General features: G+C 43.0%; 2 protein-coding genes across 4 annotated transcripts in view; one reads left to right on the forward strand and one right to left on the reverse strand.

Annotated features, from left to right (window-relative positions):
- Positions 1-26,019, forward strand: part of SLC24A2 (solute carrier family 24 member 2) — a 155,253-nt gene extending 129,234 nt beyond the window's left edge. Inside the window, exon 11 of the mRNA XM_039388830.1 lies at positions 25,971-26,019. Coding sequence (XP_039244764.1) covers positions 25,971-26,013 — 43 coding nt within the window. The 3' untranslated portion in view covers positions 26,014-26,019. The remainder of the gene's footprint in view (positions 1-25,970) is intronic.
- Positions 5,658-27,186, reverse strand: ACER2 (alkaline ceramidase 2). 3 transcript variants are annotated; one of them, XM_027722338.2, is made up of 6 exons: positions 26,888-27,186; positions 19,312-19,426; positions 18,286-18,427; positions 14,224-14,361; positions 9,623-9,760; positions 5,658-8,795 (listed from the first exon to the last, which is right to left on the reverse strand). In XM_027722338.2, the coding sequence occupies exons 2-6, from the start codon at positions 19,385-19,387 to the stop codon at positions 8,609-8,611; spliced, it is 681 nt and encodes a 226-aa protein (XP_027578139.1). In that variant the 5' UTR covers positions 19,388-19,426; positions 26,888-27,186; the 3' UTR covers positions 5,658-8,608. The 3 variants fall into 3 exon arrangements, with proteins under 3 accessions (XP_027578139.1, XP_027578137.1, XP_027578138.1); XM_027722336.2 differs by lacking the exon at positions 26,888-27,186 and adding an exon at positions 26,186-26,473; XM_027722337.2 differs by lacking the exons at positions 14,224-14,361; positions 26,888-27,186 and adding an exon at positions 26,186-26,476.
- Between the last annotated feature and the right edge of the window lie 28 nt (positions 27,187-27,214).

The following is a 27,214-nucleotide window of genomic DNA, read 5'->3' on the forward strand; positions in this document are numbered from 1 at the left end:
CATTTCAGAGGATTCACACAAACACATATTTGAGTATGCCAGAGCAGTCCTTGGTATGTGGTATTGTGGTATGCTTTTAAAGGCATTGGAACCCTCTCCCTAACTACATGCTACCAGAGGCAGGATTTCCATTGACTTTCAAAAGTCAGACAGCACTTTAACACAGCCACAAAAATCGATTCAGCAGCTCTTCATAACAGTGCAGCTTCATGAATACCAAGAAAAAAATACAAGTTAGGGCATCTGGAGATAGAGACTTTCTGTCATAGGTTTACTTGTTCTAAAAAAAACAAAGGGGGAATTATTTTTTTTTTCTTTCCCCTGCATCGCTGTAAAAGAAAGATGCTGAATGGGGGAGGGTGGTTTGCCTTGGATGATTGATCCACACAAAAGAACTAACCAGCAGATCCACATTCCGAGTTGATGGCCCTCCAAAGACTGTGGGGAGGGGTGATGAGTTGATTTTTTCTTTTCCCTCTCCTCGGAAACGGGAGGCACTTCACTTTTGCCCTTACTCAGGGAAAGGTGTGTGTTGGAGGGGTCCGAGGTTCACTTTTGGTTTTGGCCTGGTCATCTGGCTGTTTTCTGTTCCCAGCTTGCCTCCGCCTTCCTGCGCCCTGTTTTGCCCCCAGCCCAGATCTGCTCAGACTTCATCGGAGAGGCTTGACCCACCTGCAGAGGAACCTTTTGGGGAGCAGGTTGCCCTTTCTCTCCTCTGCTCCCATGTTAGCAGCAGCGTGTGTCCATCAACGAAAGGCGGGGGAATCCCGGCCACAGTCAGCTGCAGACAGCGTGAGTTTTGTGGGGAAGAGCCCCCTTTTTCCCCTTTTCCCCTCCCCCGCCTCGGTGGAGGGGGAAATCTCCATTTTCGGCTTCTCCCGCTCCAGGGCCTCACACAGCGACTGCCAGCGCCCAACAGCGCCCCCTGCCGACCAACGCTGAGCAACTGCGGGCTCTGCTCCTCCAGTGACCCAACAGCGCCCCCTGCCGGCCGTGGTTAGAGTCGCGCTAGAGGACAGAGAAGTATCCAACTGTTTCCTTTACTCGAAGGGGACTTTTGGATTCAGGATTACTGTTTAGTTGTTTTTGCGTTCTTTTGTTGTTCTCCCAATACACATATATCCTTTAATAAATGGCTGTTATTTTTTTTTCTTTCTCCATACTTCCTCAATTGGAGCCTCTTAATTTCAGATTTACAATTGCTTAGAGGAAGGAGTTTGGTCTTCCTCATAACTCATCCTCCTTAGCAAAACACTTCAGTCTCATTAAACTGAGACGCTTCGGGACACGGTATAATGACATCACAAGTAACAAAGCTAAAGATTTCTGAGAAAAGTCAGAAGTATTAAAAGCAGTGCATATGAGGGGCAAACAGCAGAGCAGGGCAAGCTATGATCCTGCTCATGGGTTTAACATTTCAGTCTTTCAGTGGCCCTAATAACATCCTAGAGTTTACAGAAACCAAGATAAACCATTGCATTTTACAAAACTGTCAAGGGCAGGTTCTGGAAACAGATTGCTTCAGTCCAAATTTTGATTTAAACTACTTTTTATGTCACGACCTCTTTATTTTCTGCAAATAACATAATGGGACTTCAAAGATAGCTACCAGATAGCCCTTTTTCTAGATCAGGGCTTATTCACATTATGGAAATGGATTAGTAAAATCATGTGATTACACTTGTTTTTACAGTAAGACATAATATGCATCACTAATTTAACGAGTCACTTCTGCCATGGTTTTTTGTGGGTTTTGGTTTTTTGTTTGCTTGGTTTTCAGGTTTCTTTTATGGTTTAATTCAGAAGGGAAGGCTAAGGTAGCATCTTCTCACCCTTTGTCTGCAGTTCACAAAGGTGGCAGTTAGCTGGCATGTTACTAGGATGCTTCTGTGCTGTTAAAGCCCTGGCTCAGCCAGACATGTGAGTGCAGGACCAGCAGGGAGCCTTCCCCTACTGCATCTTTCTTCATCATACTGTACCAATGTGCTGGTAGTAAAAGGCTTGCAGTTTGTTTACCCACTGGTCCCTTCTGCTTGTGTGATCAGAACAGAGGGAAAATGTGTGTATTGGAGCACTGGAAGTTTTGAACAATAGGCTAGACAAAATCTTCCTCAGACATTTTTGAAGGGCTGAGCCTACTTTTGACCTGCTAGTGATTTACATGACTTCCTGAGAACCTTTCTAGCCTTGTTTTGCTATAATTTCATGAGAGAAAACTTTATACATTGCTTTTGCTGTGTTGATCAACTTCTTTACTTTTAGAAAACAGATTAGCAATTACCAAAGGCAGTTCAGGCACTGGGGTCAGCATGATAGACTACATCACACTTCACTATAGAGATACATGCAGCTGTGACAGTACGATATGAAACATTGAGTTATCTGTTTGCCTAGGACACTGCAGTCCTTGTTCAGCGCACTGCAAGCTGAGAAGCAGACCATAACCCTGCAGACAGACATATAAGGAGTACATCACTCCAAAATGTGTTCACATGGAGAATCACACTGCAGCATAACAAAAAAGTAGGTCATCTTGCCTTCCCCTGCAGTCCTCTTGCAACTCCCACTTTTGGTTTGAGGTTTTTCCCTTCCCAGTCTCTCCCTAAGCAGCTGTCTGCTCTTGTCAATAGAACATATTCCCTGAACTGATCTCACAGCCCTTTTTTTGCCACAGATGTCTAGCAAGGCAACTTGTTTAGCATCTCATCTTTTAAGTAACTTCTCCAAGTAGTCGTTAATGTCAGTAATGGGTATCCCTTCTGTGCAAACACAATATCCATCCTTGTGCAAATTTTGCCCTCTGGTTCATTGTTTAAATACACACTCTTTTCTTTCTTTCTTTCAGGAAACAGTTTCTTACAGGCCATGTCACTCACTTGGCACTGTAAACTAGCATCTGCAAGGGTTGTAGCTTCCTTCTCCATGGAGAAAGAGCACCTGACGCAATGTGTTGTAGCTTCCTTCTCCATGGAGAAAGAGCACCTGACACAATGTGCCTCTCCTTGAGTGCTGTGTGCAGTTTTGGGCACCGCAATACAGGAAAGATATTAAGCTCTTAGAAAGAGTCCAAAGGAGGGCAATAAAGATGGTGAAGGGCCTTGAGGAGAAGCTGTATGAAGAGAGGCTGAGGTCACTTGGTCTGTTCAGCCCAGAGAAGAACAGACGGAAGGCAGACCTCACTGCAGTTACAACTTCCTCGTGAGGGGCAGAGGAGGGGCAGACACTGATCTCTTCTCCCTGGTGACCAGTGACAGGACCTGAGGGAATGGCCTGATGCCATGTCAGGGAAGGTTTAAGTTGGATATTAGGAACATGTTTTTCACCCAGAGGGTGGTTGGGCACTGGAACAGGCTCCCCAGGGAAGTGATCACAGCACCAAGCCTGACAGATTTCAAGAAGTGTTTGGACAATGCTCTCAGGCACATGGCATGACTTTTGGGGATGGTCCTGTGTAGCACTAAGGGTTAGACTCAATGAACCTTGTGGGTCCCTTCAAACTTAGCATAATCTGTGATTCTGTAAAATGATACATTACATAGTGAAGTCCTACAGCAAATAATGTAAATATTGAGTGTATTTAGTATTTTAGTGCAACCTTTATCTTTTCACAATAATGTCTACTTTTTTATCTAATTGCTTTTGCTTTCATTTTTTACCTAATGTGGTTGCTTAGGATGTGTCTTTTAACACTTGAATTGTTCATGCCACGACAGTATTGCACTGTTTTTTCTTGACCAAAATATGTTTTATCTTTTATCCAGTCCCATGAAAGTCATTCAGAGACAACTTCCAGATTCTTTAGCTTGCTTGAACTCTCCATGTTCACCACTAATTCCAAGGTTATTGTCTGTTCGCTAAGGAGAGTGAGTTATGAAGACTAAGCTCCTCCCTCTAAGCAACTGTAAATTCAAAATTAAGGGGCTTCAGTTGAGGAAATGTGGAGGAAAGAAAAAAATAACAGCCAATAATTAAAAAAAATATATGTATAGGTAACACAACAAAAGAATGAAAACAAACAAACACAATCCCGCAACCAAATTCCCACCAAAAAGAGTTAAGTACTTTCCGTCTTTTGGCACAATTCTAACCACGATCCACACTTTTGTTCTCCCAGATGTACTCACTCTGCCCCAGTTTCCTGTATTTGTGGAAATATGGGTGTGGCAGTTTGAGCCACATTAGAAATCCAAAATCGAATTTCCAGGCTTCCCCCCACCCCTTGCCGCAATTTATCCCAACACCGGAGAGAAACTTTCAGGCCAGAGGCTTCTATAGGGGAAGGGGGAAGTATATACATTTATTTTACACAAATAAATACTATACAAACTAAAGGCAACTATATATATATTACATTTCTCTCAGTCCTTTTAAGCCCCTCCCTTTAACTTTAGTCCAGGAGAAGCCTTTTCAGGTTGGGAAGTAACCAGTTTCTCCCTCATGGGAGTGTTCTGGGCCCCTGAACACTCCTTAACCAACCTTCAGCTGTTTACTGAAGTCTTTCTCCTCACGAAGTCCAAGAAAGTAGCTTTGAGTCCTTTCTCCTTGGTCTGCTGTCTGATCTGTCTTTCTCAGTCTCATACCTCGGTTTGTAGGCTGTTGTAGTGTAGCTTATCAATAATACGCGTCCTGAAATGTTGATTCCTCCTCTGGGTTTTCGGCTGTCCTGCGTTTAAATCACGGCAGAGACATCCTCCAGGCCTCCCTCTTCGGTCCGTCTCCAATTGCACCTGGGATTCCTTTCCCTGGCTCCGAGCTATATTTAGCCCGTCCACTTTGGCTCTGCTCCAATGCTGAGCCTTAAAATCCACCCCCCACCAGCCTCAATTCAGTGGGGGGTAAAAGCCCCCTAGCCTTGGCCATAGGCAGCTCAGTCCAGTTATACAGTCCCAATTGTCCTGCAGCTGCAGGGGGGGGAAGAGGGCCTAGCCTCCTCCCTCTTACCTCAGGTGCTGTGAATCTCTTCCTTCACAGCACACACTCCAAATGCTGTCTCTAACTCTGGCCTAGGCAGAGTTGGGGGGCTGCAGGGCTCCCCTCCCCCCCGGAGGGGGGGGGGAAGAAGGAGCCCAGCCACCTCCTGGCCTTCTCCACCTACACACAGCAGACACCAACACAAAAAGTGCCAACAGCTTCAGGTGCTGTGATATATGATTTTTCAGCAGAAGCGAACAACATGGACAGTGATTGGCTCTCCAGGGAACACTGCCCTGGCACCCAATCACCTCTGAGCCCCCGACTCTCGGGGAGGGCCAATCTCAAAGTATGACAACAGGCCATTCATTTTTAGCCATTTCTTGCTACTCATCCCTATTGTTTCATGGGCTTACAGTTTTCCAAGTATTTGTTCCGGTTGCAAGAACCAGTTTGCTAAGCAAAGTAATGTCTATCTCACTAATTAATGGCCTTATATCTAATGCAGTCTCCCTCCTCCTCCATGAGTCAGAACTGCTGTTACCCGTGTAAGGGAGAAGTTATCCTTACTATATTTCAAGGAATTATACTAGCAGCTGCATTTTTTCTCCAGAAACATCATGTATGAAAAAGCAAACAATATTTACTCCAAATGCAGATTAATGCTGCAAAGTGTTACATGCTTTTCACAAACATTTAACATACAGACTTCAACAGAGACAGGAAGAAAACCCAGCCCAACACCATTCCTTACATACTATTTATTGAGTTTTTAATGACTGTGAATTGGGAAAGTGTTTGCCACCATGGAAAGTTAACCATCCTGTCTTAAAAAACATGAAGTTTAACATTAAAGAAATGATGGATATCACATGCCAGTATCTACAATATGCTCAACTGCATCCCACTAAATAAACTTCTAACTGAACCTAAAGACTATGAACCAACTCACTTCCTGCTGGTAGGGGAAGAAAGTATTCTGAGGCTTTAAAACGTGCAGGTGCATACATATCACTTTATACTGCTGCAACATGATACAGCTACTTCAGCATATATATATTCATCTGTATGAGCCAGTGCACAAACCCCTCTGTATGCCATACGCACACTTTTTTGGGTACTAATGTTAACCTGAAGATGCAATCTGTGAAGATGTAAAAACTGCATGTTTTTTACTCTTTGAAGTAAATTTAGCTATTTTCAGAACATAGAAGTTAATGCTAATTTAATGTAAAGTGCAGTAGCTACATTTAAAAGTGGTGAGCTGCTCCTACAGTGGAATATGCCAACTAGTTCTACAATGAAGCTTTGAATAACACATAGTGTTATTCACTATGAGATTCTTTGTTCACAGAATCTCCTATCAAGAATACGAAGGCTAGAGGTTAGTTATTAAAAATACAGATGATTCTTGGCCTGTATCTGTATTCATTTACCTCTTCAATAGCTGAATGCACTGAGATTTTTTAAATTATGAAATTACTTCTTTGTGAGCAGTTAGACTCTGCAGAGCAGAACAGCAGTTAATAGCAGACTGATTAGAGCCCTTTGAGTCAGAGGTTGCTATCAAACAAAATATTGCATAAGAAGGTTCCAGTCATTTTGAATACTACATTATGTCTGCAGTTATTACATTCCCAAGCAATACTGAAAATAACTTACTTATTGTTATATAATAATTTAGCAAAAAATATCAAAAAATCTTACTCAAAGTAGAGCCATATTAGGCATCAGAAACCTTAGCTGGGTTCCAGCCAGCAATCCTATCTGCATAATAATGTAACTTTTAATACCTGAGAAGTGTTTGAAACTGAACATTTCATAATCGGGGAGAGAGAAAGGAAAAGGACAAAGCAGCTGCGTTTCAAAGAGTAACAAACATTCCAACATGAATTTTTACAAACAGGTTACATACAAAAATTGTATCACTTTGTGTTAAAAAAGACGTTTCAAATCTACTAGCAGTGGTATAAATATGCACTGTTCCACTGGAAAGATTTTGCTGCTTTTATGATCAGGCAGTCATCTGACAGTAGTCTACTTACCCACTGTGAAGGTCTCAAGAAGGCAGTCATATTTTCCACTAGCAATCTGCTTTAAGTGGATCAGCATACAACATAGTTGTTGCTTTCTAAGCATAAACTTGAGTACAAAAGCTTTTAAAAATGCTTTGAAAGTTAATTCACCACAAAGTTATTGCTAAAAGTCACTTTGATAAAGATCATACTGTATAGAGTACATTTCCACATTGATAAAAAACAAGTACAGCTTTAGATGTGTCAGCAAAAGAAGAAATCGTATTTCCTGGTCTAATACAAAAAAGAAAATAACACTTATTAATAACACTGTACATTTAAAGCCTTAACCCACTTACAGTTCTGATATTACAGTTTGATGGAATGTGAGTAGACCCTTTTTTCTCGAAAACTGCAGCTATTAGCAGCTACAATAGCTAATATTTGAAAAACATGCCTGCACTTCGCATTGTTTTCTAAACAGGCCTAGGACAAATTGCTTACAAGAACCATAGTCATTCCTAAACTTCAACCCCCCTAATCTTAGAACTAAATCAACCTAGACATCCCCTTATCTTTACAAAACAGGCTAAAAAGAAAGAGAAAATCTGTCCTTTCCTAAGAATGCGAGATGCAATATCCCATTTCACTGCTCACTGAAATCTAAGTCTTCAGCTTGGTTTTTAAGCAGTTACCCACTTTCTTCCTAAGTATAATCAGTGGAGCACTGCACTATTTTACATCACTTTGCAATGCATTGGTGAGAAGCAACCTCTCAAATGACATGTGCAGCCAGGCACAAAACTACAAGTTTTTGCAGTTTAATCACACTGTCAATCCATGCTGACCTAAGATCTTACTGAAGTTAGTATCTAGACTTCTGTGTGTGCTTCAATGCCAAATTCAAGACCAAAAGTGTCCGCAGAGGTAGAGGGATTTCTGTGGCATTTCTGTAAAAGGGAAATATGCAGCATCTAAATGTTCACAGGTCAGGGGAAATACAGTAGAGCCTTGAACTCCTATTTAGTTTTAGGGACTTGTGTCAGCTACTTCTGCATCTACACTGACTAACTGCACTTATACAGTTACCCAGCTGCAAACACTAGTTTCCTGTTGTACTTGGGGAAGCAATCATGTACCCTGTGATCCACTGCGATGCTCAGCCAGACTTCCCGTGTGCCACACCAGGCTGGGAGTAGCAAGGGCTTCAAGCACACTCTTGTGGCTATCAGCAAAATCAGAGCCTATGAAGGACACAGGATGACACATAAGCTTCTTGGACTGGCTTCTTTCACAAAGAAGGCCTTAATCCACCAGTTACAAAAGAAGTGACTCAAGCACCACAGGTGACTTACTGCAGAAACATCATTCCTTGACCCTGGTATTTGGAAAGAGCTTTTATCAAGAGAAATGCTACATCAAAAACATTCAGTGCAAAACAGAGCGAACTAGAGAAGCCATTTGTGAACATTTAGTTTTCAAGTGCCTCCACGTTCCTGCTTCCTCTCTCCTCTTAAGAGAGGAAAGAACACACTTCCCTCCTCTTCCTATGACATCTGAAGTGCTGCCTATCTTAGCAAGAAGAGAAAACACAACACTGGTCATTTATCATTATTTAAATATTGTCTATGCCTGAATGTAAACTGAAAATCCGTGCCCAATTGTCAATTCCATTGTCAACTTCATGTAATCTTCACAGGTGACTTCTTGTGTGCGCAGAGGAGGGTGACATAGGGAACTCCAATGAATGCCCATCTTTCACTGGGCCAGAACTTTATGATAGGGCCCTGTTCAGGTATCTCAGAGGCAGCATCAAAGTAAGCAAAGCAGACACAGCCCAGGTATGCCGCAAGGCAGATCAAAATGTGCCTGAGAACAGACACCCACACATCCAAAAAAAACCCCCAAAAAACCCCCCCAAAAACAAACAAGCAAAACATTAAAAACCAAACAAAAACCCAAACCAAACCAAACCAAACCAAACAAACAAACAAACAAACAAAAAAAGAGGAGAAGAAAGAAAAAAATCAGTAACATGACTTCAGTAAAGTAGTCAACTAGATCACTATAAAATCAGTCTGTCCTTCACCATATTCCCCCAATTCCCCATAGGGTTGCTGCCTGTCCTTTGCATGGAAGGAAAGAAATATAGAGAATATAGAAAACTACAAAGCTGTACCCTATCCCTGGTTTAAACAAGCTCCTGTTTTTTGGCTTCTCTGCACCTGACAGACCTGTGCAGAAATGCTGACATATAGCCCCCTGAGTAAGCGACCACAATTTGCTGGGTAGTAAAAGAGAAAAGGCGTCAAAGCCCTTCACCATTCCTCTACTTCACCATCATTAATTAATCATTAATCCTCATTCACCATGAGGATTACCATCACTGTTATTGATGGAAATCTAAGTTTTCATAATCACAGCTTCAGCTGAGCAGCGCTGTGGGATTTTTACTAATCAGTATGGCAAGGAATTCAGTTACAATTAATGAACTTAGTGTCTGAAGAATTTGATCAGGGCAAAGAGACTCCTAAATCTGCCACATTGAATAGTGTGAGACTTCCTCTGGGTTTATAATTTTACCAGTAATTCTGTCTAGAACTAACCACAAATAGCCACCAAGCAGCACAGAAGGGTAATGTGGTGAGTTTGATTTACATTTGAATCAAACTTTGGACTTTATACACAACACTTACCATACGCAATGCAAATAGGGGAAATTAAACGAGGACCAGATCTCACAAAATGCTTTGTCACTGATCCAGCAGAAAAGTGCTAGCATCCACCAAAGACCTGAAAAGAGACCCAGTTTGTATACACGGAGGTTTTCACACCTGAGAAGAAAAAGATAAGTTGTTATAAAACAATGTCAAACACCCATCTTTAAAATGACTCCACCACAAATGTCCTTAACAGATGAACTTCACATACAGTAAATCTGGCTTTGATGCAAGGCAGTGGTGAGGTAACAAAACAAACAAACTTTTTATCAGTAGCTGTGTTTTGGGTATTGTCTGTAACACCAATGTGCAAATGGTGGGCAAACATCAAACCATTCCCATATCTAGGGAGGGGTACTCAGGACAACTAGTGATTAGTTACTCATGCTGTCAGTTAACAACCAGCCATTCAGCAAGTGCTCAGATTTGTTCATAGATGGCACTTTATATAGATTCCCACTAATGCTAAGGCACATTTACAGTCTTCACTGAGATGTACAACTGTTCATAAGAGCGCGACACTAAACCATGTACCTAAGAAGATACACGTATGGATCGATTTCGTACATTTGACAGACAAAACTACACTACTGAGATGAGTACTTGTGCATTCTGACAGAGGAAAGGGTGTGCGCATGGAGAATATGAAGGCTTTCCTGGACATGTCTGAAGTACATAAACAAGCACATGACACTGCATTTCATTTAAGATAAGAGGTTTGGCCTCAAACGCACAGCTCAAATACCAAGAGCAGAGTGCAATTAATCTGCACAGTTCAAAGAATTCAAGGCTTCAAAGGAAAAGTGAATGCTTAGTTACCCAACACAAGATCAGCCATCGAAATGGTACAGACTGTTATGAATCATAGAATCATAGAATCATAGAATCAGTTGGGTTGGAAAAGACCTCCGAGATCATCGAGTCCAACCCTTGGTCCAAATCCAGTCCATTTACTAGATCATGGCACTCAGTGCCACGTCCAATCTGCGTTTAAAAATCTCCAGGGATGGTGAATCCACCACCTCTCTGGGCAGCCCATTCCAATGCCTGATTACTCTCTCTGTAAAGAATTTTCTCCTGATATCCAACTTAAATTTCCCCTGGCGGAGCTTAAGCCCGTGCCCCCTTGTCCTATTGCTGAGTGCCTGAGAGAAGAGACCAACCCCCACCTGGCTAGAACTTCCCTTCAGGTAGTTATAGACGGTGATGAGGTCACCTCTGAGCCTCCTCTTCTCCAGGCTAAACAACCCCAGCTCCCTCAGCCTCTCCCCATAGGACTTATGCTCCAGTCCCTTCACCAGCCTTGTTGCTCTTCTCTGGACCCGCTCCAGCACCTCAATATCCTTCCTGAACTGAGGGGCCCAGAACTGAACACAATACTCAAGGTGTGGCCTCACCAATGCAGAGTACAGGGGAAGGATCACTTCCCTGGTCCTGCTGGCCACGCTATATGAGAAGTTTGCTGAGTACCACCACCAGGTACAGTAATATATTTTTATAAACATAGGAGTAGATGCTGCAGGGTGTTCTGCAAAGGACTACCTTAGGGCAAAAAGAGTCTGATCTGTTTAATACTCCTGGGTTTTCTGTGATCATCCATCATGGAGTCTTCAGCTCCTGCAGTAACTGTGCTTCAGAGGGCTGGGGACATGCTTGCTGAGGAGGCAGGGGATTGCAAAGCAACTACTTCTAATACAATGAAGAGACGTAATGCAAATACCATCTGGAAACGTAGCCTTCCTTTATTTATCAATAGACACGGGCACTGATCACTCAAACTATCACTGAAAGAGGCCCCTGTTAACAGAGGGCTGTTAGCAGAAGGTCTGAAAGACATGTTCCCACTGCTGTGCACAGATCTGGGACATGCTCCTATCCTACTCTAATCTGAAAGACACTGTATCCCACAAACTTTGCACTTCCATTTGCACCTTTTTTCTACACAATGCACGGTGTTCCCTATTTAACACAAAGGGCAGTTATTTAAATATCAGAGTTCCTGCAGACACTGGTGTGCTCCAGTCATTTGCTATTTCAGGGACTGGGCAGGTATACAGCAGCGTTATCTTCCAACATCTTGGAACCCTGAAAAAAGCATACCAGCTTTTCTTCAAACCAGTGCAATTTGCTGGGATGTTGATTAACTGCTTGATTCAATTTAACACAGTTATCTCCTTTTCTATCCTAAAGAATATTTAACACTTCTAACTAGCTTAACATTTTAGTCAAGGGAATAAGAGAAGTGTGAGCAACTCACGATAATGAAGCAAGGCTCCAGTCAAGAGTCAGATTTCTAGTAGAAAAATCGAATATGAACGGTCAAACCCGAAGCTGGGGTAAACCTTCACTGCTCAAGGCTCAGAAGTAAGCTCAGCAACAATATTCTAGCATCTATCTGCACGTGGAGGTAGTTACATGCCTGATGATGATGACTCACTAAATCACTACTAATTTGATGACATTGTATCTCAAGCGATTGGACTAGCAAATGAAAGGATACTCATTCACTTTCTCACTAATACCATTTCCTAGGAGAGATTTTTCTTTTTATTTCTTCTTTTTTTTTTTTTTTAAAAGAAATACAGTAAGGGATTTGTTGTAACAGAAATGAGAATAAAGTTTAACAATTCTTTTGTCTTTCAAGGACACTTGACTACCTTTTGTTCTTTTGATACCCCTTATCCACAATACTTCCTAGCCATAGACCTTCCTAGCCTAGCATACCAGGTCTGCATTTAAGAACATAATGCTCTCCTATGACAATATTATCTCCTCATCAAAGATAAACGTGAGGAAGAAAATACTCATTTGAAAACACACCAGAATTCTGTAAAAGACTGATACAAGACTAGGACAGGAATAACAAGAGTGAGTTTTGGTCTAAAACACCAAAAACTTCAGTGTGGAACAGAATAAACTTCTCCTTTCTTCCCCAAAAAGCTGTTTCAAAGGTAAATTTTCACTGCAGCCTGACAAGACTTGTCTGTGTGGTCCCCTCCTGGCTATGGCAGAACAGAATGGAAAAACAGCAAGTATTTTAAGTAATGCTTAAATTAATTTTTCTCCTGCAAAGGGAGATGAGATGACTCCTCACCTCGGGATTTAAAAGAATGTATCTCATTTAAATTTCCAAGGGATCAGCATAGCTTAAAATAAAACCTTTTTATTTATTTTTTTCACTTAGGAATTCATCCAAAAATATCATAGGTATTACATCATCCCAATGTGCAATTAGAGAGGGCTCCAATTTCAATTCAGGTCCCTTTTAAATCACCAATTCAAAAAGGTCTATCTTCTTTTAATTCTCTAAAAAAAAGACACATTTTAATAACATATGACCTTTCAGAAGGAGTTTTAAAAAACAAATACCTGTAGGCATAACAATTCCTAGATTTAACACAACAGTATTTACACTAGCTACTTGTCTTTTTAAGTTTCTCAGGAGCTCATGCCTGCAAAACTCATATGGAACTGACAGAAAATTCACACGGATCATCCACTGCCATAACCAGATGTCCCTAGGCCCTGTCAGTAGTTCCTTTGAGCTGTCATTAAAATGAGACACCACCAACATTCTTCAGATACTGACCTTCTTGTCTACAGCTAATTTTGGTGCTGTTTCCCAAGTGTCTTTGACCACAGAAATACACAGTAGGATGTCTGATGAGAAAAGACTCATGAACACCTTTAGAAAACATTGTTAGCAGAGGCATCTACTGTAGAGTGAAGCAGTGGCAGAACAGGGTAATGTAGCAAACATTAAAATCTTTGTTCTAACAGAAGCAGTCAGAATGCAGACATTTGGTCTTAACTCATTTCTTTTGATGGACATATGCAATATGTAAGAGCCAACATAAGTTGTGAAATCCTTCTCAGACACTGGAGAAGAGGTGAAAAAGGACAAGTTTGAATGCTAGCACTCCTCTAGTCCTTTCTGCAGTGGCTGAAGAGATGAAAAAAACCCATTTCTGGACAGTTCCTGGTATCAGTGTTATGGAAGATCTCTTTAAAATGTGAAGATCAGTCTCAGGTTCTTTTCTATTTGCATTCCGGTTTTATGGTTTCTAAGGTACTGATTGATAGCTATCCTCCAAAACTTGGTGATTAACCTTATCTTTGTCAGTCTGACTCCATCATATTCTCCATAGCAGAAGATGAAGTGCTGTAAGACTCACAGTACAACTTTGAGAGTTGGAACATCTTCTACACACGCTTGGGCTTTGCTCCACATTCCCACTAGTATTCAGACTGCAATCATGCCACCACCTCACCCTTATGCACACTATACAAAAGAAATGCTGTCTATGAAGTGAAACCCTTGCTCTGATTCTACAATAAACAAACAGATTTGCGTTAGATCGGTTTGCAGCTTGAGGTATGTTGCAAGAAGACAGAAGACTGACCTAGTGTAATGGCCTAGGGGAAAAAAAAATCTTTGACCAAAATGTCTGAACTGCTAAACAAGTTTATACTAGATCTGCTCTTGCATGTGGAAGAAGCATTTCTGATCTGCTATCACAAGCACTGAAGCCAGATCTAGTGTATCATCATGCTGCATTCAGGAGAAATATACTCACCTCTTCAACTCAGCAATAAGCAAAGCTGTGCAGGGAACACCCAGACTCATTAGCAAGATGTTGTTGATGGCAGGTTTAATGAAGGCAAGGCAGGTGGTAACTCCAGACAGGACACCCACAGCAGCTTTAAAACGGCTCCTGAATAGGGTTTTTATGGGGCAGAAAGACTGCTCTTAATTCAAAGCTTATAACTGCTAAAACCAGAAACCTTAAAATTATCTTAATAATGTAACAAAATTTAGATTTCTCTAGTTGTGCTTAGGAGATGCAATGACAACACGCATAGAGTGGATGTGGATCTTACACAGACTTGCATGTGAATGCAGTTAATCATATACACAAACCTTTGCTGGGCAGTGGTCTTCTACACACGTGTGCACACACACACTCATCACTGGCTTCAAAACAAAGAACACAGTCCAGTCTTCCTCTTCCCACAATAAGTTATGAACAAATCCATCTCTGCACACAGCACTATAATTCCTCAAAAAGTTCTGTGTCATCATTCTTCAAGCTTTTAACATGGATTTTTAGAATATTTTGTTACTGTTAATGCCCCAACTTCTACAGTCATCTTACAGTCTGCTTTCCTTTATCCCTTTTAAGCCTTAAAAGATACTGAAAATACATGGTAAGTATGAACATTTCTTTTAATCAAATTCAACAGTAGGTAAGCAATTCCCAAAATGCTCTTTTATAAGTCTAGGATTTGGTATATTCTTAGCATAAATGAAATCAGAACTGGGCCCTGTGCAGACAGCCTAACAACTTTTAAGTTAAATATATGTTAACTGTTGTTTAAACTTCAAGTTTGGACTTTAAGCAACCCATTTCCGGTCTGTGGGGGGATTATGGCAGACAGAGGATCATCACATTGCCCTTCCAACTACTGGCCCATAGCTTTATAAAAGAGTTGCTGTCCCAAAATGGCTCTTCTATGTCTGAAGTAGGGTCTCAATATACTTCTGCAGTATCATTCCATGGACACAAGTGTCAACACCTTCACCTAGCTCATTCCATTTGCCTTCTGCTATAATGTTTTTCTTTCTCCTGGAAGGCAACAAGATACTTAAGTAGGAAGTTCTGATCTGACATGAATATCTTAATGAATAAAGACATCATCAGATGGTCATGATAGATAATAACATTTGCAGCACTGAAAATCCAAAGTGTGATGAGGATGAAGTGAAGACCACAGCACTGAGCACAGGATAGACATAATAATAGCTAGGCAACACAAAACCCCAAAAAATATTAACCAAACATGTTCTAGGTTAGGGCTTCTTGCACAGTATGTCTCTCTCTTGTATCCTTCAAAAAGTAATTAAGACCTTAACAAGTAACTGTCTTGACAGATTCTCTGGAAGAGACATGTCCTGAAATGTTAAAGGATAGGAGACATCCTTCACCTCATCTCAGTATTTTTATGGATCAGTTATAACCTGGGAGATTTAGTATTTATAGTTTTAACATGAAGTTCAACAGTATTCCACCCCAAAAGTGCTGTTATTCCTTTAAAAAAGAATATAGTTTAACATCTTGGTCCATTCTACATACATACCCAGTGTGAGGGACTGAAAAAAGTTACGAAAACGTTATTACTGGCTGGAAACAACTCTGTGGGGAGGGGAAGGGGGCAGATCAGGTTCTGCCATGGTGGGATTGTGCTCTGCTCCCTCCATAACCCCACCTCCTTGAGAGCCACTGGTGCAGCTGACAGCCACTGGCACACCAGGAGCAGCACTCCATACTTCTGCCCATCCCTGGAGCCTTTAGTCCAGCCCACACCACACCCCCTGGAGCCCCTAATCCAGCCCCAGAATGGCTGGCACAACGGAAGCCCCACCTGGGGTGGATGGTCACAGAAGTCCAAAACAATAAAAGCAGCATCATGTAACCAGCACATACTTGTGGCCCTGCTGCTTCCTGGACTCCTGGTAGCTGGATCTAGGGTGGTAGCTATAACTCTCTTTTCCTCCCCTTCTTTCTTTCTTCTTCTTCTTCTCCTAATTTCCTTTCCTTGAGATTTGGGTAACTGAAACCTGGATGGGTTGGAATTTGCTAAGTCAATGCTTTGTGAAATACTCTATGTTGATTGAACACTTCTTTGAAATTTTTGTCAAGTTCCTTTATTTTCCAAAATTTGCCAGTAAAAGTGTATTATTTTGACCCCCTGAGAAGCATCGTAGTGTTTCTCCTGTTATAAAAGAACTGAAGGCCCCTTTTAATAAATCTGTGAGGTGGGGTTTTTTTAACGTAAAACCCCTACAACGAGCTTGTGGGCCAAGACTGTGGTGTTACACTCAGCACAACCAGAAGATAGTGACAGATGAAATAAAACAGCCCCGTTAGGCTTCTGAGAGATAATTTACAGAGTTTACATAAATGACACATAAATTCAAGACTCTGAATCCTTCTTCACTTGAACTAAACATCTAATAGTCACACCATAAACCAAAAGACCCCAGTAAAGTCTGTTTGTTTGTTAAGTTGATGGTATTCTATAACAGCACTGTGCTGCAATATGCAGATATACTAAATGACAAAGCCATTAAACCACATAAAATTATAGAATAGGCTGAGTTGAAAAGGACCCATCAGGATTGAGTCCAACTCCTGGCCCTGCACATGACACCCCAAGAATCATAATAGGTACCTGAGAGCATTGTCCACATGCTTCTTGAACTCAGACAGGCTTAGTGCTGCGACCACTTCCCTGGGGAGTCTGTTCCAGTGCCCAGCCAGTCTTCAGGTGAAAAACTTTTTCCTGATATCTAATCTAAACCTCACTCTGACTCAGCTTCACACTGTTTCCTCAAGTCCTGTCACAGATGTCTAGAGTGAAGAGATTGGCACCTGTCTCTCTGCTTCCCCTCATGAGGATTTTGAAGATTGCAAAGAGGTCTCCCCTCAGACTCCTCCAGGTTGAACAGACCAAATGACCTCAGCTGCTCCTCATGCAGCTTCCTCTCAAGGGCCTTCACCGTCTTTGTTGCCCTCCTTTGGATGCTAAGAGCTTAATATCTTCCTTATATTGCAGTGCCCAAAACTGCACACAACATTCACCTCCCTCAACCAGCTGGCGATGCCCCCCAGGACAGAGCTAGCCCTCCTGGCTGCCAGGGCACTAATGACTCATATCCAACTTGCCATCAACCATGACCCTCAGGTCCCTTTCCATGGCACTGCTTTCCAGCATCTCAGTCCCCAGTCTGTACAACCATCTAGGGTTGCCCCAGGTGCAGAATATGGCACTTTCTCTTGTTGAATTTAATCTAATTGGTGATTGCCCACTCCTCTAATTTGTTGAGGTCTCTCTGCAGGGCCTCACTGCCTTCCAGGGAGTCAACAGCTCCTCCCAGTTTCGTGTCAACAGCAATTTACTTAGTTTTCCTTCAAGTCCTATGTCCAAGTTGTTAATGAAGTTGTTGAAGAGAACTGGACCATACACATACGCTGTACAGAGTAATTAAAAGTACACTCTTCCCAGTGCAAGCTATTTTGAGGAATGGTCAATCTAGGCAACAAACTTCTCTTCACCCACCCTCCATTAGCAGCTTCTAATAAGGCACATGTCAAGGAAAAAAACCAAAAAAACAAACCAGTCTTAGCAATCTTCAGAGATAACAATCACTGCCTTAACCACTGCCTTAAATATTCAGATGAACATTCAGCTGACTTCCATAAGTCCACTTGTATTTACACTTCAGGATATACAAAAGGAAGAGTGAAAGCTGGTTTCTCTTACATTAGCTGTAACTTATATAAACTACTCATTGTCAAGGTCTCCCTGGAATAAACAAGAATAGACTCTTCCAGAGGCAAGTCACCTCATCCCAATACCTGAAGTTACAGGGTGCAAACCCTGCCATCAGCAGCTGTAGACTCAGGAATTAAAAAAAAATGGGCTGAAATATAAGCAACCGTAAGAGAACAGAGTGAGAAAAGACAGCAGCAGCAGTGGTAAGGCTGGATGATAACTCAGTGCCATTATGTGCAGGTTTAGGTGTTAGCACAAGTTTCAAGAAAATTGAAAGCGTTCATGCATGATTGTATGATTACCTGTCATTTCGAAAAACCCTGGGCAGGTATCTCCTAGGGAACCACATGGCAAAAGCACACATCAGGACCCAGAGAATAGCCAGCTCATCCAGCATCTGGCCCAGGAAACTGAGTGTGGCATGAAAATATACAGATCCAATTCCTGGAAGAATTAATCAAAAGACAATATAAATAGTTGCAGTACCATAATAGACCAAAACACACTGCTCATGCTCAGAACTTCATAGAAAATAGTGGATACCATTTGGTCGAGAAAAGATTATTAAAAAATAAAACCAGAAAACAAACGCCAACTTTCCTAAGATGCAATCCAGGTCATCGGCCTCTCATTAATTATAAAGCAAACACTTCACAAAAGTAGTAGCTGAAGATGTCAGCTCCTACTAAAAACGCACATGTATATGAAGAGACATCATGTGGAAAAGTATAATGCAAAATCAATTAAGGAACACAAGCCAAATGCTGCTTCTGAATCTTCTCAATAGCAGAAGAATAGGTAAGACAAAGATAAAAAGCAGCATCTGATGACTACTCGATCATGTAGGTTTACAGGTGGAAAGTGTCACAGTGCCCCAGAGTGCTCTGGTTATTCCTTTAAAGTGCCCCCACGAATGAACACACTTCAGAATCTCACATCAACAAAACAGCTCAGCTTTTGGCCGTTCTCAATACAATGCAAAACATATTACCCTCTTCAGTTGCACTGGCTCTTTCAGCTCTCGTTTAAATGACAACATAGGAAGGAGGGTCAGCACTGCTATAGAGTAAGCCCAAACATGAAAAAATAAAAGTATGCAAAAAGATAGGAAGGGAACAGAACTATGGCCAAAGTTCCCACCAACCTCAAATTGCAAAAGGCATTTTCCTTTCAGGTACTATGGCTGTTTCAGATTTATGCAGGTACAGGCAAACTCTTCTGTACATGTCAAGATTGCTTTATTTTGCAAAACAATCAAATGCAAGCAATAAGAACTGATTTCCTCTCTCAATTCACAGATGAGTTGGCAAACAGACTAATCAACTTACCAACCACGACTAGCAGAGTCCATATTAAATACATTCCACTGTTGAAGCAGATTGCGTATTGACGGAACAAGCACATGCATATGGGTGGTAAAATGAAAAACAAGACGTTGCTTATCTAGGAAAAAAAATAACACAGTCTCACAAAGACAGAAAGTAAACAAACCTTAAATATCCATAGGGTTTCTAAGACATCTATAATAACAACATTTTGGCATCCAGTGAAGCCCTAGCGCGGTAAACTACGGCCCTCTGTTTTTTCCAATGCTTAGCTGTTTTTGCAAAAGCATCAATTTGTTCTGTTTAACATCACTAACAAATAACAGCATAAAAACTTTAATCAACATAAAATGCGGCTACTCATCTTTAAACTACATTTCAAGCTGATTCCCAGAGGAATTTTATTAAGAATCTACAAATATTCAAGACTGCTGCAATTCAGATGGCGCACAAGAGCAAGCAGCTGAGGAACAGGATGTACAGACCAGCGACTTGTCCTCTCAATGGCTGTCAAGCCTAGTATGGAAAAAGCACTAGAAGAACTGGCACTAGACAGAGCTAGTCAGGCTGGAAGTCAATTTACTAAGCAATAGCTATTATGAGGAAGGTCTGAAATACGACACTAAGCTAACAGTTAGAACACTTTTTGTGCAGGGCAAAGAGAGCCTGGAGCTTTAAGTCCTTTTACATTTCATTTTTTTCTCTTGGTTCTCCATTACAGAAACAACTGAATATGAATTGAAACTAGCTATAGGAAGGTGAAAAAGCTGATAATTCAGACCATTGCTAGAGGTTTTTGTAATTTAATATGTAAGATTTGAACACGTTTTATGTTTTGTCTTGCCTACCAACAGCCTAAAGCATGATTCTCTAGTTAAAGACTGAAAATGCTTTACTGCCAATTAGCAGGAGCTGTCACACTGGTAGTGATCACCTGGTTCTCCCCAGAAGGAGCTGCCATTGCTGAGGGCCAGGCATAGCACTATAACTGAGTAGCTATGAAAAGACTCTACTGCTGCTTCACAATGGGGCAGGGGACAGAATGAGTTCTCCAGCCTCAGCTTTCTCACGTTTGCCTGCTTAGCCTCAGCACAAGAAAAATATCACCCCCGGCAACATTTCCATAAAGTTGATGTAGAAAACAACTCTGAGGCAAGAGCGCTCCTTTGGGAAAGATCACCTCTTCACAGAGACTTACAAACTTTTACTGACATTAATGAAAATCTAGTGGAGAAATAATTCAAGAACGACATATGAATTTGTTCATTCAGCTACTGTTGTCCACCATTCAACACAATCTGAGAACAGATTTTAAGAGGCAGAACAATTTGCTTAACCCATGTAAAGCAACCTATATGTTCAAAGAAAGAGGCTCACTTGAGCATCTTCCATTCACAAAAGAAAACACACAACTCTATGCAGCAATGCTGGGAACACAGTCATGGATCAGGATCCCAGTACTGACACAAGCACAGAGCAGGAAGACTCCCCTCACCCCAAGGCAGGCAGGAATCATACATGGTGACAAGCGGGGATGATGGAATATGAACAAGTCCTCTAGGGGCCTGGGAGTGCTCTATGCATTTTTGGCTTTTAAACACAGTTAGGCCAAAGACAGCTGTCAATAGGCAAAAATAGATGGTTATAAAGAAAGTGGATTGGAAGACAATTTTTCCATCTCTACAGCTGAAACTGACCAATGAGGAAAATCAGAACAGGCAATCACAGTCTATAAAGGTTTGGCCAGAAAGTCCTTATTCTGCCTAGGAACAAGACAACAAAGGAAACACCAGATCTGCTTACCACAGCTGTAGCAATGCAGATTTACACTAAAGATGAACCAGCAAGGGAACAGTTCGGTCCTATGCTAGTGCTCCTCTGGCACTGAATTACCATTCATGCTAAGGTCCTGCCTGCAACTGCAGGAAAACCCTTGCAAACTGGAGCCTGATCATGACTTGTAATCTTTGCAGTGGCCAGCAGGAAGATTTCGTAAAATCTTAGAAGTTGAAATAATCTTAGTACTGTAAGCTTCAATACTATAGTATGATTTCAGAAAGTATGGTTTCAGAAAGTGCATGTGCAATTTTTTACATAATAAATTGGCCTGCATGATTTTATAGAGTACAATTGAAATGCTCATACTCTTAAGTGCAAAAACTGACATGAGTAATAGAGAAAATTTCCTTCAGGATCTGCAAAAAGCAATGATTAAAAGTTACAGTTCTAGAAAAAAGGCAAGCAGCCCATCAATAACAGTCCATCCTTTGGCTTCATATAATTCTGCCCCTTTAGTTTTAATTTCCAACTGATTAAGTATATGATAAGAATACAGGACATAGGCCTATTGGACAGGGAGAATGCCAGAGGCTTGCTCAGATCATGACCACAGAACTTCACTCACATGTGGCCACTCCTGACACAGTATGTTTCCTGCAGGCCTACCAAAGCTCCTGTATTCTTCACTATCAGCTACATCTCCCAGACAGCAGCTGCAGCATTCAACCACCAGAGGAAAACTTACTGCTCTACCTCTTCGTGAGCAGAATGCAAAAGTGAACTGAACTAGCTCTCAGTGACATCAGAGAGTTTGTATCTTCTATATCCCAGTACATGAGCATGCCATTCACAAACACTATAAAAATCTTCAGTGATAAAAAACATGAAGTAGAGAAGGTACAAGCATTTTCTCACACTCCTAAGACTACTTCACAGCTTTTTAACACTTTTATCTCCATGCCGGTACGGAATACAAAAGGAGAAATAAAACCCTGGTAATTCCCTTCTTAAATGGAAATTTGGCAAGAAAGTACAAGCACAACTGAATGCAACATATTGAACTGCTAAGTACTGACTTTGTTAACAACAGGAGAAAAATACTGGTTTCAGGTGTTTAAAACACAACAGCTTTTTTTGTAGATATTTCTTCAGAGAGTAAACTATTTTGATCATGAGGAAGCATTTGTTTATGTTCTGGAGTAGGGTTATACTGCATCAGGACACATTACTTTATTCATTTCGGAAAGAAAAGGGGAAAAAAAAAGATAGTTTTCCTATAACTATACTTTCAATTTGAGTCAGAGTGTTTTGTGGCCTCTTTACTGAAAAAGTATGTCCTCAATCACTCTAGCTAGACAAAATCACATCAGTCTATGTGTATGTTTTAAAAAATTAGTCTGATCAATTTGTTCAAAACCTATAAAACAAGTGTATCCTCTCCTGGATTAGGAGCTGGCTGGAGGGTCGGGCCCAGAGAGTGCTGGTGAATGGAGCTGCATCCAGCTGGCAGCCGGCCACCAGTGGTGTTCCCCAGGGGTCAGTGCTGGGCCCAGTCCTGTTTAATATCTTTATTGATGATTTAGATGAGGGGATTGAGTCCACCATCAGCAAATTTGCTGATGACACCAAGTTGGGAGGGAGTGTCGACCTGCTGGAAGGCAGGAGGGCTCTGCAGAGGGATCTGGATAGACTTGAGAGATGGGCTGATTCCAATGGGATGAAGTTCAATAAAGCCAAGTGCCGGGTCCTCCACTTTGGCCACAACAACCCCATGCAGCGCTACAGGCTGGGCACAGAGTGGCTGGAAAGCAGCCAGGCAGAAAGGGACCTGGGGGTACTAATTGACAGGAAGCTCAACATGAGCCAACAGTGTGCCCAGGTGGCCAAGAAGGCCAATGGGATCTTGTCATGTATCAAAAATAGCGTGGCCAGCAGGAGCAGGGAAGTGATCCTTCCCCTGTACTCTGCGTTGGTGAGGCCACACCTTGAGTATTGTGTTCAGTTCTGGGCCCCTCAGTTCAGGCAGGATATTGAGGTGCTGGAGCGGGTCCAGAGAAGAGCAACAAGGCTGGTGAAGGGACTGGAGCATAAGTCCTATGGGGAGAGGCTGAGGGAGCTGGGGTTGTTTAGCCTGGAGAAGAGGAGGCTCAGAGGTGACCTCATCACCGTCTATAACTACCTGAAGGGAAGTTATAGCCAGGTGGGGGTTGGTCTCTTCTCTCAGGCACTCAGCAATAGGACAAGGGGGCACGGGCTTAAGCTCCGCCAGGGGAAATTTAAGTTGGATATCAGGAGAAAATTCTTTACAGAGAGAGTAATCAGGCATTGGAATGGGCTGCCCAGAGAGTTGGTGGATTCACCATCCCTGGAGATTTTTAAACGCAGATTGGACGTGGCACTGAGTGCCATGATCTAGTAAATGGACTGGATTTGGACCAAGGGTTGGACTCGATGATCTCGGAGGTCTTTTCCAACCCAATCGATTCTATGATTCTATGATTCTATAAACAGATACTCTACTACTGATTTAAGTGTGTTGAGTGCTTTGGTTTGAGTCCCACCAGAATAAATAAATGTTTTACAAATACACTGCAGATAAGCTGCTCTAGTTTTGTGCTTACAGGAATACTGCGTGAGACCTTAACCACAACTCTGACCTCAACTGTGACAGCTTAAAATGTGGATTAGGAAGGTTTTAATCTAAAGCTTAACGACCCAGATACCAGATTCAGGTTTGCTGAAGAATGGTTCCTAACACTTCAAGAGGTTTGGCTGAGTCAGTCACAACTAAACCATGCTAAAAGGAATAAAATTTAGGTGTCACCTAAGATCCCTGTTAGAGTAGGGCCAAAATTTCCCAATTGTCTTGTGAGCATCAGTTTTTATGCAGATACAGTTGCACAACTGCATCAATCCACTTCAAGTCACTGCTTTAATTTTCAGAAGTTGCTAATACAAAAATCAAACCCTTATAATGACTCTGTACTACTGATGAGAGGCTAAACACGACTACCCTCAACACGCCCTTTTTTTTCCCACCGGCTTCAGGGCAAACCTTTTTCTGTGTCTGTCTGGAACCTCAGTTATTCATCTGGACACAGCTGCAGCTTCTAGCATTTTGCAAACTTCTATACCACAGCTAATCAGCTCAGTACAGTGTTGTGGTTTAATCCCTGCCAGCAACTTTTCAGTGGTTTAATCGCTGCCCAGCCGCTCGCTCGCGTTCTTCGCAGCAGGATGGGGGAGAGAATTGGAAGGGTAAATGTGAGAAAATTGGGTGGGTTGAGAAACTGTGGGTTGAGAAAAAGACACTTTAATAGGTAAAGCAAAAGCTGCACACATACGCAAAGGGAGACAGGGAATTCATTCAGCACTTCCCATGGGCAGGCAGGAGTTCAGCCATTGCTAGGAAAGCAGGACCCCATCACGTGTAACAGTGACTTGGGAAGACAACCACCATCACTCCAAACCGTTCCCTTCTTTTTCCCCCAGTTCTATATGCTGACCACAATGCCATATGGCCTGGGATATCCCCTGGGTCAGCTGGAATCAGCTGTCCCAGCTGTGTCCTCTCCCAATTCCTTGTGCACCCCCAGGCCACTCAGTAGTGGGGTGCGGTGAGCAGCAGAAAAGGCCTCGACCCGAGGAGCGCTGCTGAGCAGTAAACGAAAACATTCCTGAATTATTTCCAGCACAAAACATCACCCCACAGAAGCGACTATGAAGAAAATTAACTGTGCTTTAGACTGAACAAGCACATACAGTCAGATGGATACCCATCCCCCTGCATAGCTGGCTCCCAAACACATTTGCTGTCTTCAAATAACCTTTTTTATCCTGACATTTTCCTCCCTTTGTTTTTGGTTCTTACACAGTGACATTAGACACACAAAAAAAGCTGACAGTTTCCCTCACACACCCTCAGAATTCTCCCACAGCCACCACACACAGGTCCTTGGCAGCAAAGTAAAAGAAAAAAACAATGTACACCATGCACCATGGAATTATGTGCTCTGTATGTGCAGCACCTCCCATTATACAGACTCCAGTAAGTGAAGACAGACACCTAATTCTTTCTTCATTAGACATTGGCTTGAAAGAGAAAAATCAGAAAAGGATGGAATATGAGAGAAAAACCTGCACGTTTTAAAGTAGAAGAGACAAAGCCTCTATAGAACAGAAAAGACACTGGACGTTTGCAGGTTTGCTCCTGGACATCTGTTTTTCATGGAAAGACAAAGTACTTGAAAGCCCAATGGGTTACCTTACTGTCGTGTACCTATTTGTCACTCCAATTCTTTACATCAACAGGTTGTCAGGAGCATTGCTCCCTTTCCAAGATGTGTGGTACAGGGCAGCCCAGCTCTGTTGCTGGGACTGGGCTTTTTTAAGTTATTTCCAGCAGCTGAAATGTATTGAGAAGGTGCAACAGGATTCAGGGGTAAACCACAGCTTATTAGAATGAAGCAAAAATTACATTATTCCTCTTCCCTCTCCTTCCTTTCTTCACCTACTTCCTTAAACAGTCATCTCTTCTCCCAGAAGTACACTCTTGACTTCATCCTGCAACCTTAAGGCAAACCGTTCCTGAAAACTCACACACCTGGGTGAAATCCAGTTTTGCCTCCAAAGACCAAGGTGTTTTTATCTTGACCCATCACAGTGTTGCAGCTCTCAAGGGGTTGCCACCTGTCTAGCAGACGGGTACCAGACGCGGGCAATCCAGCACCAAAAATTCTGGGCTTGGCCACCACAAGGCTCGGCACAGACGAGGAGGGGGCCTGCTGCACATTAGTTACTAGTAGTAGTATGGCTAGTATGACTAGTAAACCTTCCCATTTTATACGTGCAACACCAAATCTCTTCTTCTTCTTTAATTTTAGGCACGTCAGAGAGTGGAGAAGCAAAAGGAGGAGGCAGCCATAGAAGGACAAGCTACAATTCCACGAAAACCCTGCAGGAGACGGAGGTGGCAGGCAGCAGGAGCCCCCAGGGCAGCAGCGGACCCTGCCGCCGCCTCACGCTCGCCCACCCGCCGCGCCCCGGCTCCGAGGGGTTGTCGCTCCCGCACCACCGGGCAGCGGCCGCCGCCACGCACCGTGTTGTAGAACTCGGCGATGGCGGGCACGATGGTGTAGTTGTCCTCACACCAGTCCACCTCCGAGCTGCCGGCCCGCAGCTGGTCCCACCACAGCAGAGCCCCCATGTCGCTCGCCCGGCCCCTCCCGCCCTCCGGCCCAGCGCCGCCGCGGGGCGGCCACCGCGCCGCCCTCCCCACACCGCCCGCGCAAGGGGCGGGCGCGGGGCGGCCCCTCCGGGCAGAGGCCGGCAGGCCCAGTTCCGGCAGGCTCGCTCCAGGGGACGAGCTGAGTCTGCCTCGCGGGACCCCGGCCAGCCGGGCGGGCTGAAGCGCTGTTTTCCCGCTGCCCGGCGCCCTTGAGGAGCCAGATCCTTCACCCGCGTGGCCAGCCCGCCCGCGTCCCTTGCACTCCTTAGAAATACCACAGAATCACACAATTGTTAGGGTTGGAAGGGACTTCTGAAGATCATCCAGTCCAACCCCCCTGCCAAGGCAGGGTCACCTAGAGCAGGTTACACAGGAACGTGTCCAGGTGAATTTTGAGTGTCTCCAGAGAGGGAGGATCTTCGACCTCCCCGGGCAGCCTGTTCCAGTGCTCTGCCACCCTCAATGAATTGTTCCTCACGTTACAGTGGAACTTGTTTTAGTTTATGGCTATTTCTCCATGTCTGTCGCTGGGTACCATTGAAACGAGTCTGGCACCGTTCCCTTGGCACCCACCTTTGAGATATTTATATGTATTGATGAAATTCCCTCTCAGTCTTCTCTAGTCTACCTAAACAGGCTCAGCTTCTGCAGTCTCTCCTCATAAGAGAGATGCTCCAGACCCCTGATCATCTTTGTAGCCCTCTGCTGGATCCTTGCCAGTAGCCCCTTCTGTTCCTTGTACCGAGGAGCCCAGAACTGGACACAGCACAGCAGTCAGCTCCAGCCCCGCGATGAAGAGCGGCCGCCAGTGCGCCTGCGCGCAAAAAGTGCCGGACAAGCGGCCTCGGCGGGGGACGGGGATAGCCCATCCCAACGCTGGTCAGGTCGCGCAATAAACGC

This window comes from Pipra filicauda, unplaced genomic scaffold, assembly GCF_003945595.2.
Source record: "Pipra filicauda isolate LSUMZ 115617 unplaced genomic scaffold, ASM394559v2 scaffold68_size4259465_pilon, whole genome shotgun sequence".
NCBI lineage: Eukaryota > Metazoa > Chordata > Aves > Passeriformes > Pipridae > Pipra > Pipra filicauda.

What these genes read in the sequence shown, in the direction of transcription:
- ACER2 (XM_027722336.2), bottom strand. Translation starts at nt 26,293, where the DNA reads ATGGGGGCTCTGCTGTGGTGGGACCAGCTGCGGGCCGGCAGCTCGGAG. An exon ending in AGGGTTTTTCGAAATGACAG is followed by an intron (nt 14,362 to 18,285) that starts GTAATCATACAA and finishes AACCCTATTCAG; the next exon opens with GAGCCGTTTTAAAGCTGCTG. An exon ending in CTTATTGCTGAGTTGAAGAG is followed by an intron (nt 9,761 to 14,223) that starts GTGAGTATATTT and finishes TTTTCTTCTCAG; the next exon opens with GTGTGAAAACCTCCGTGTAT.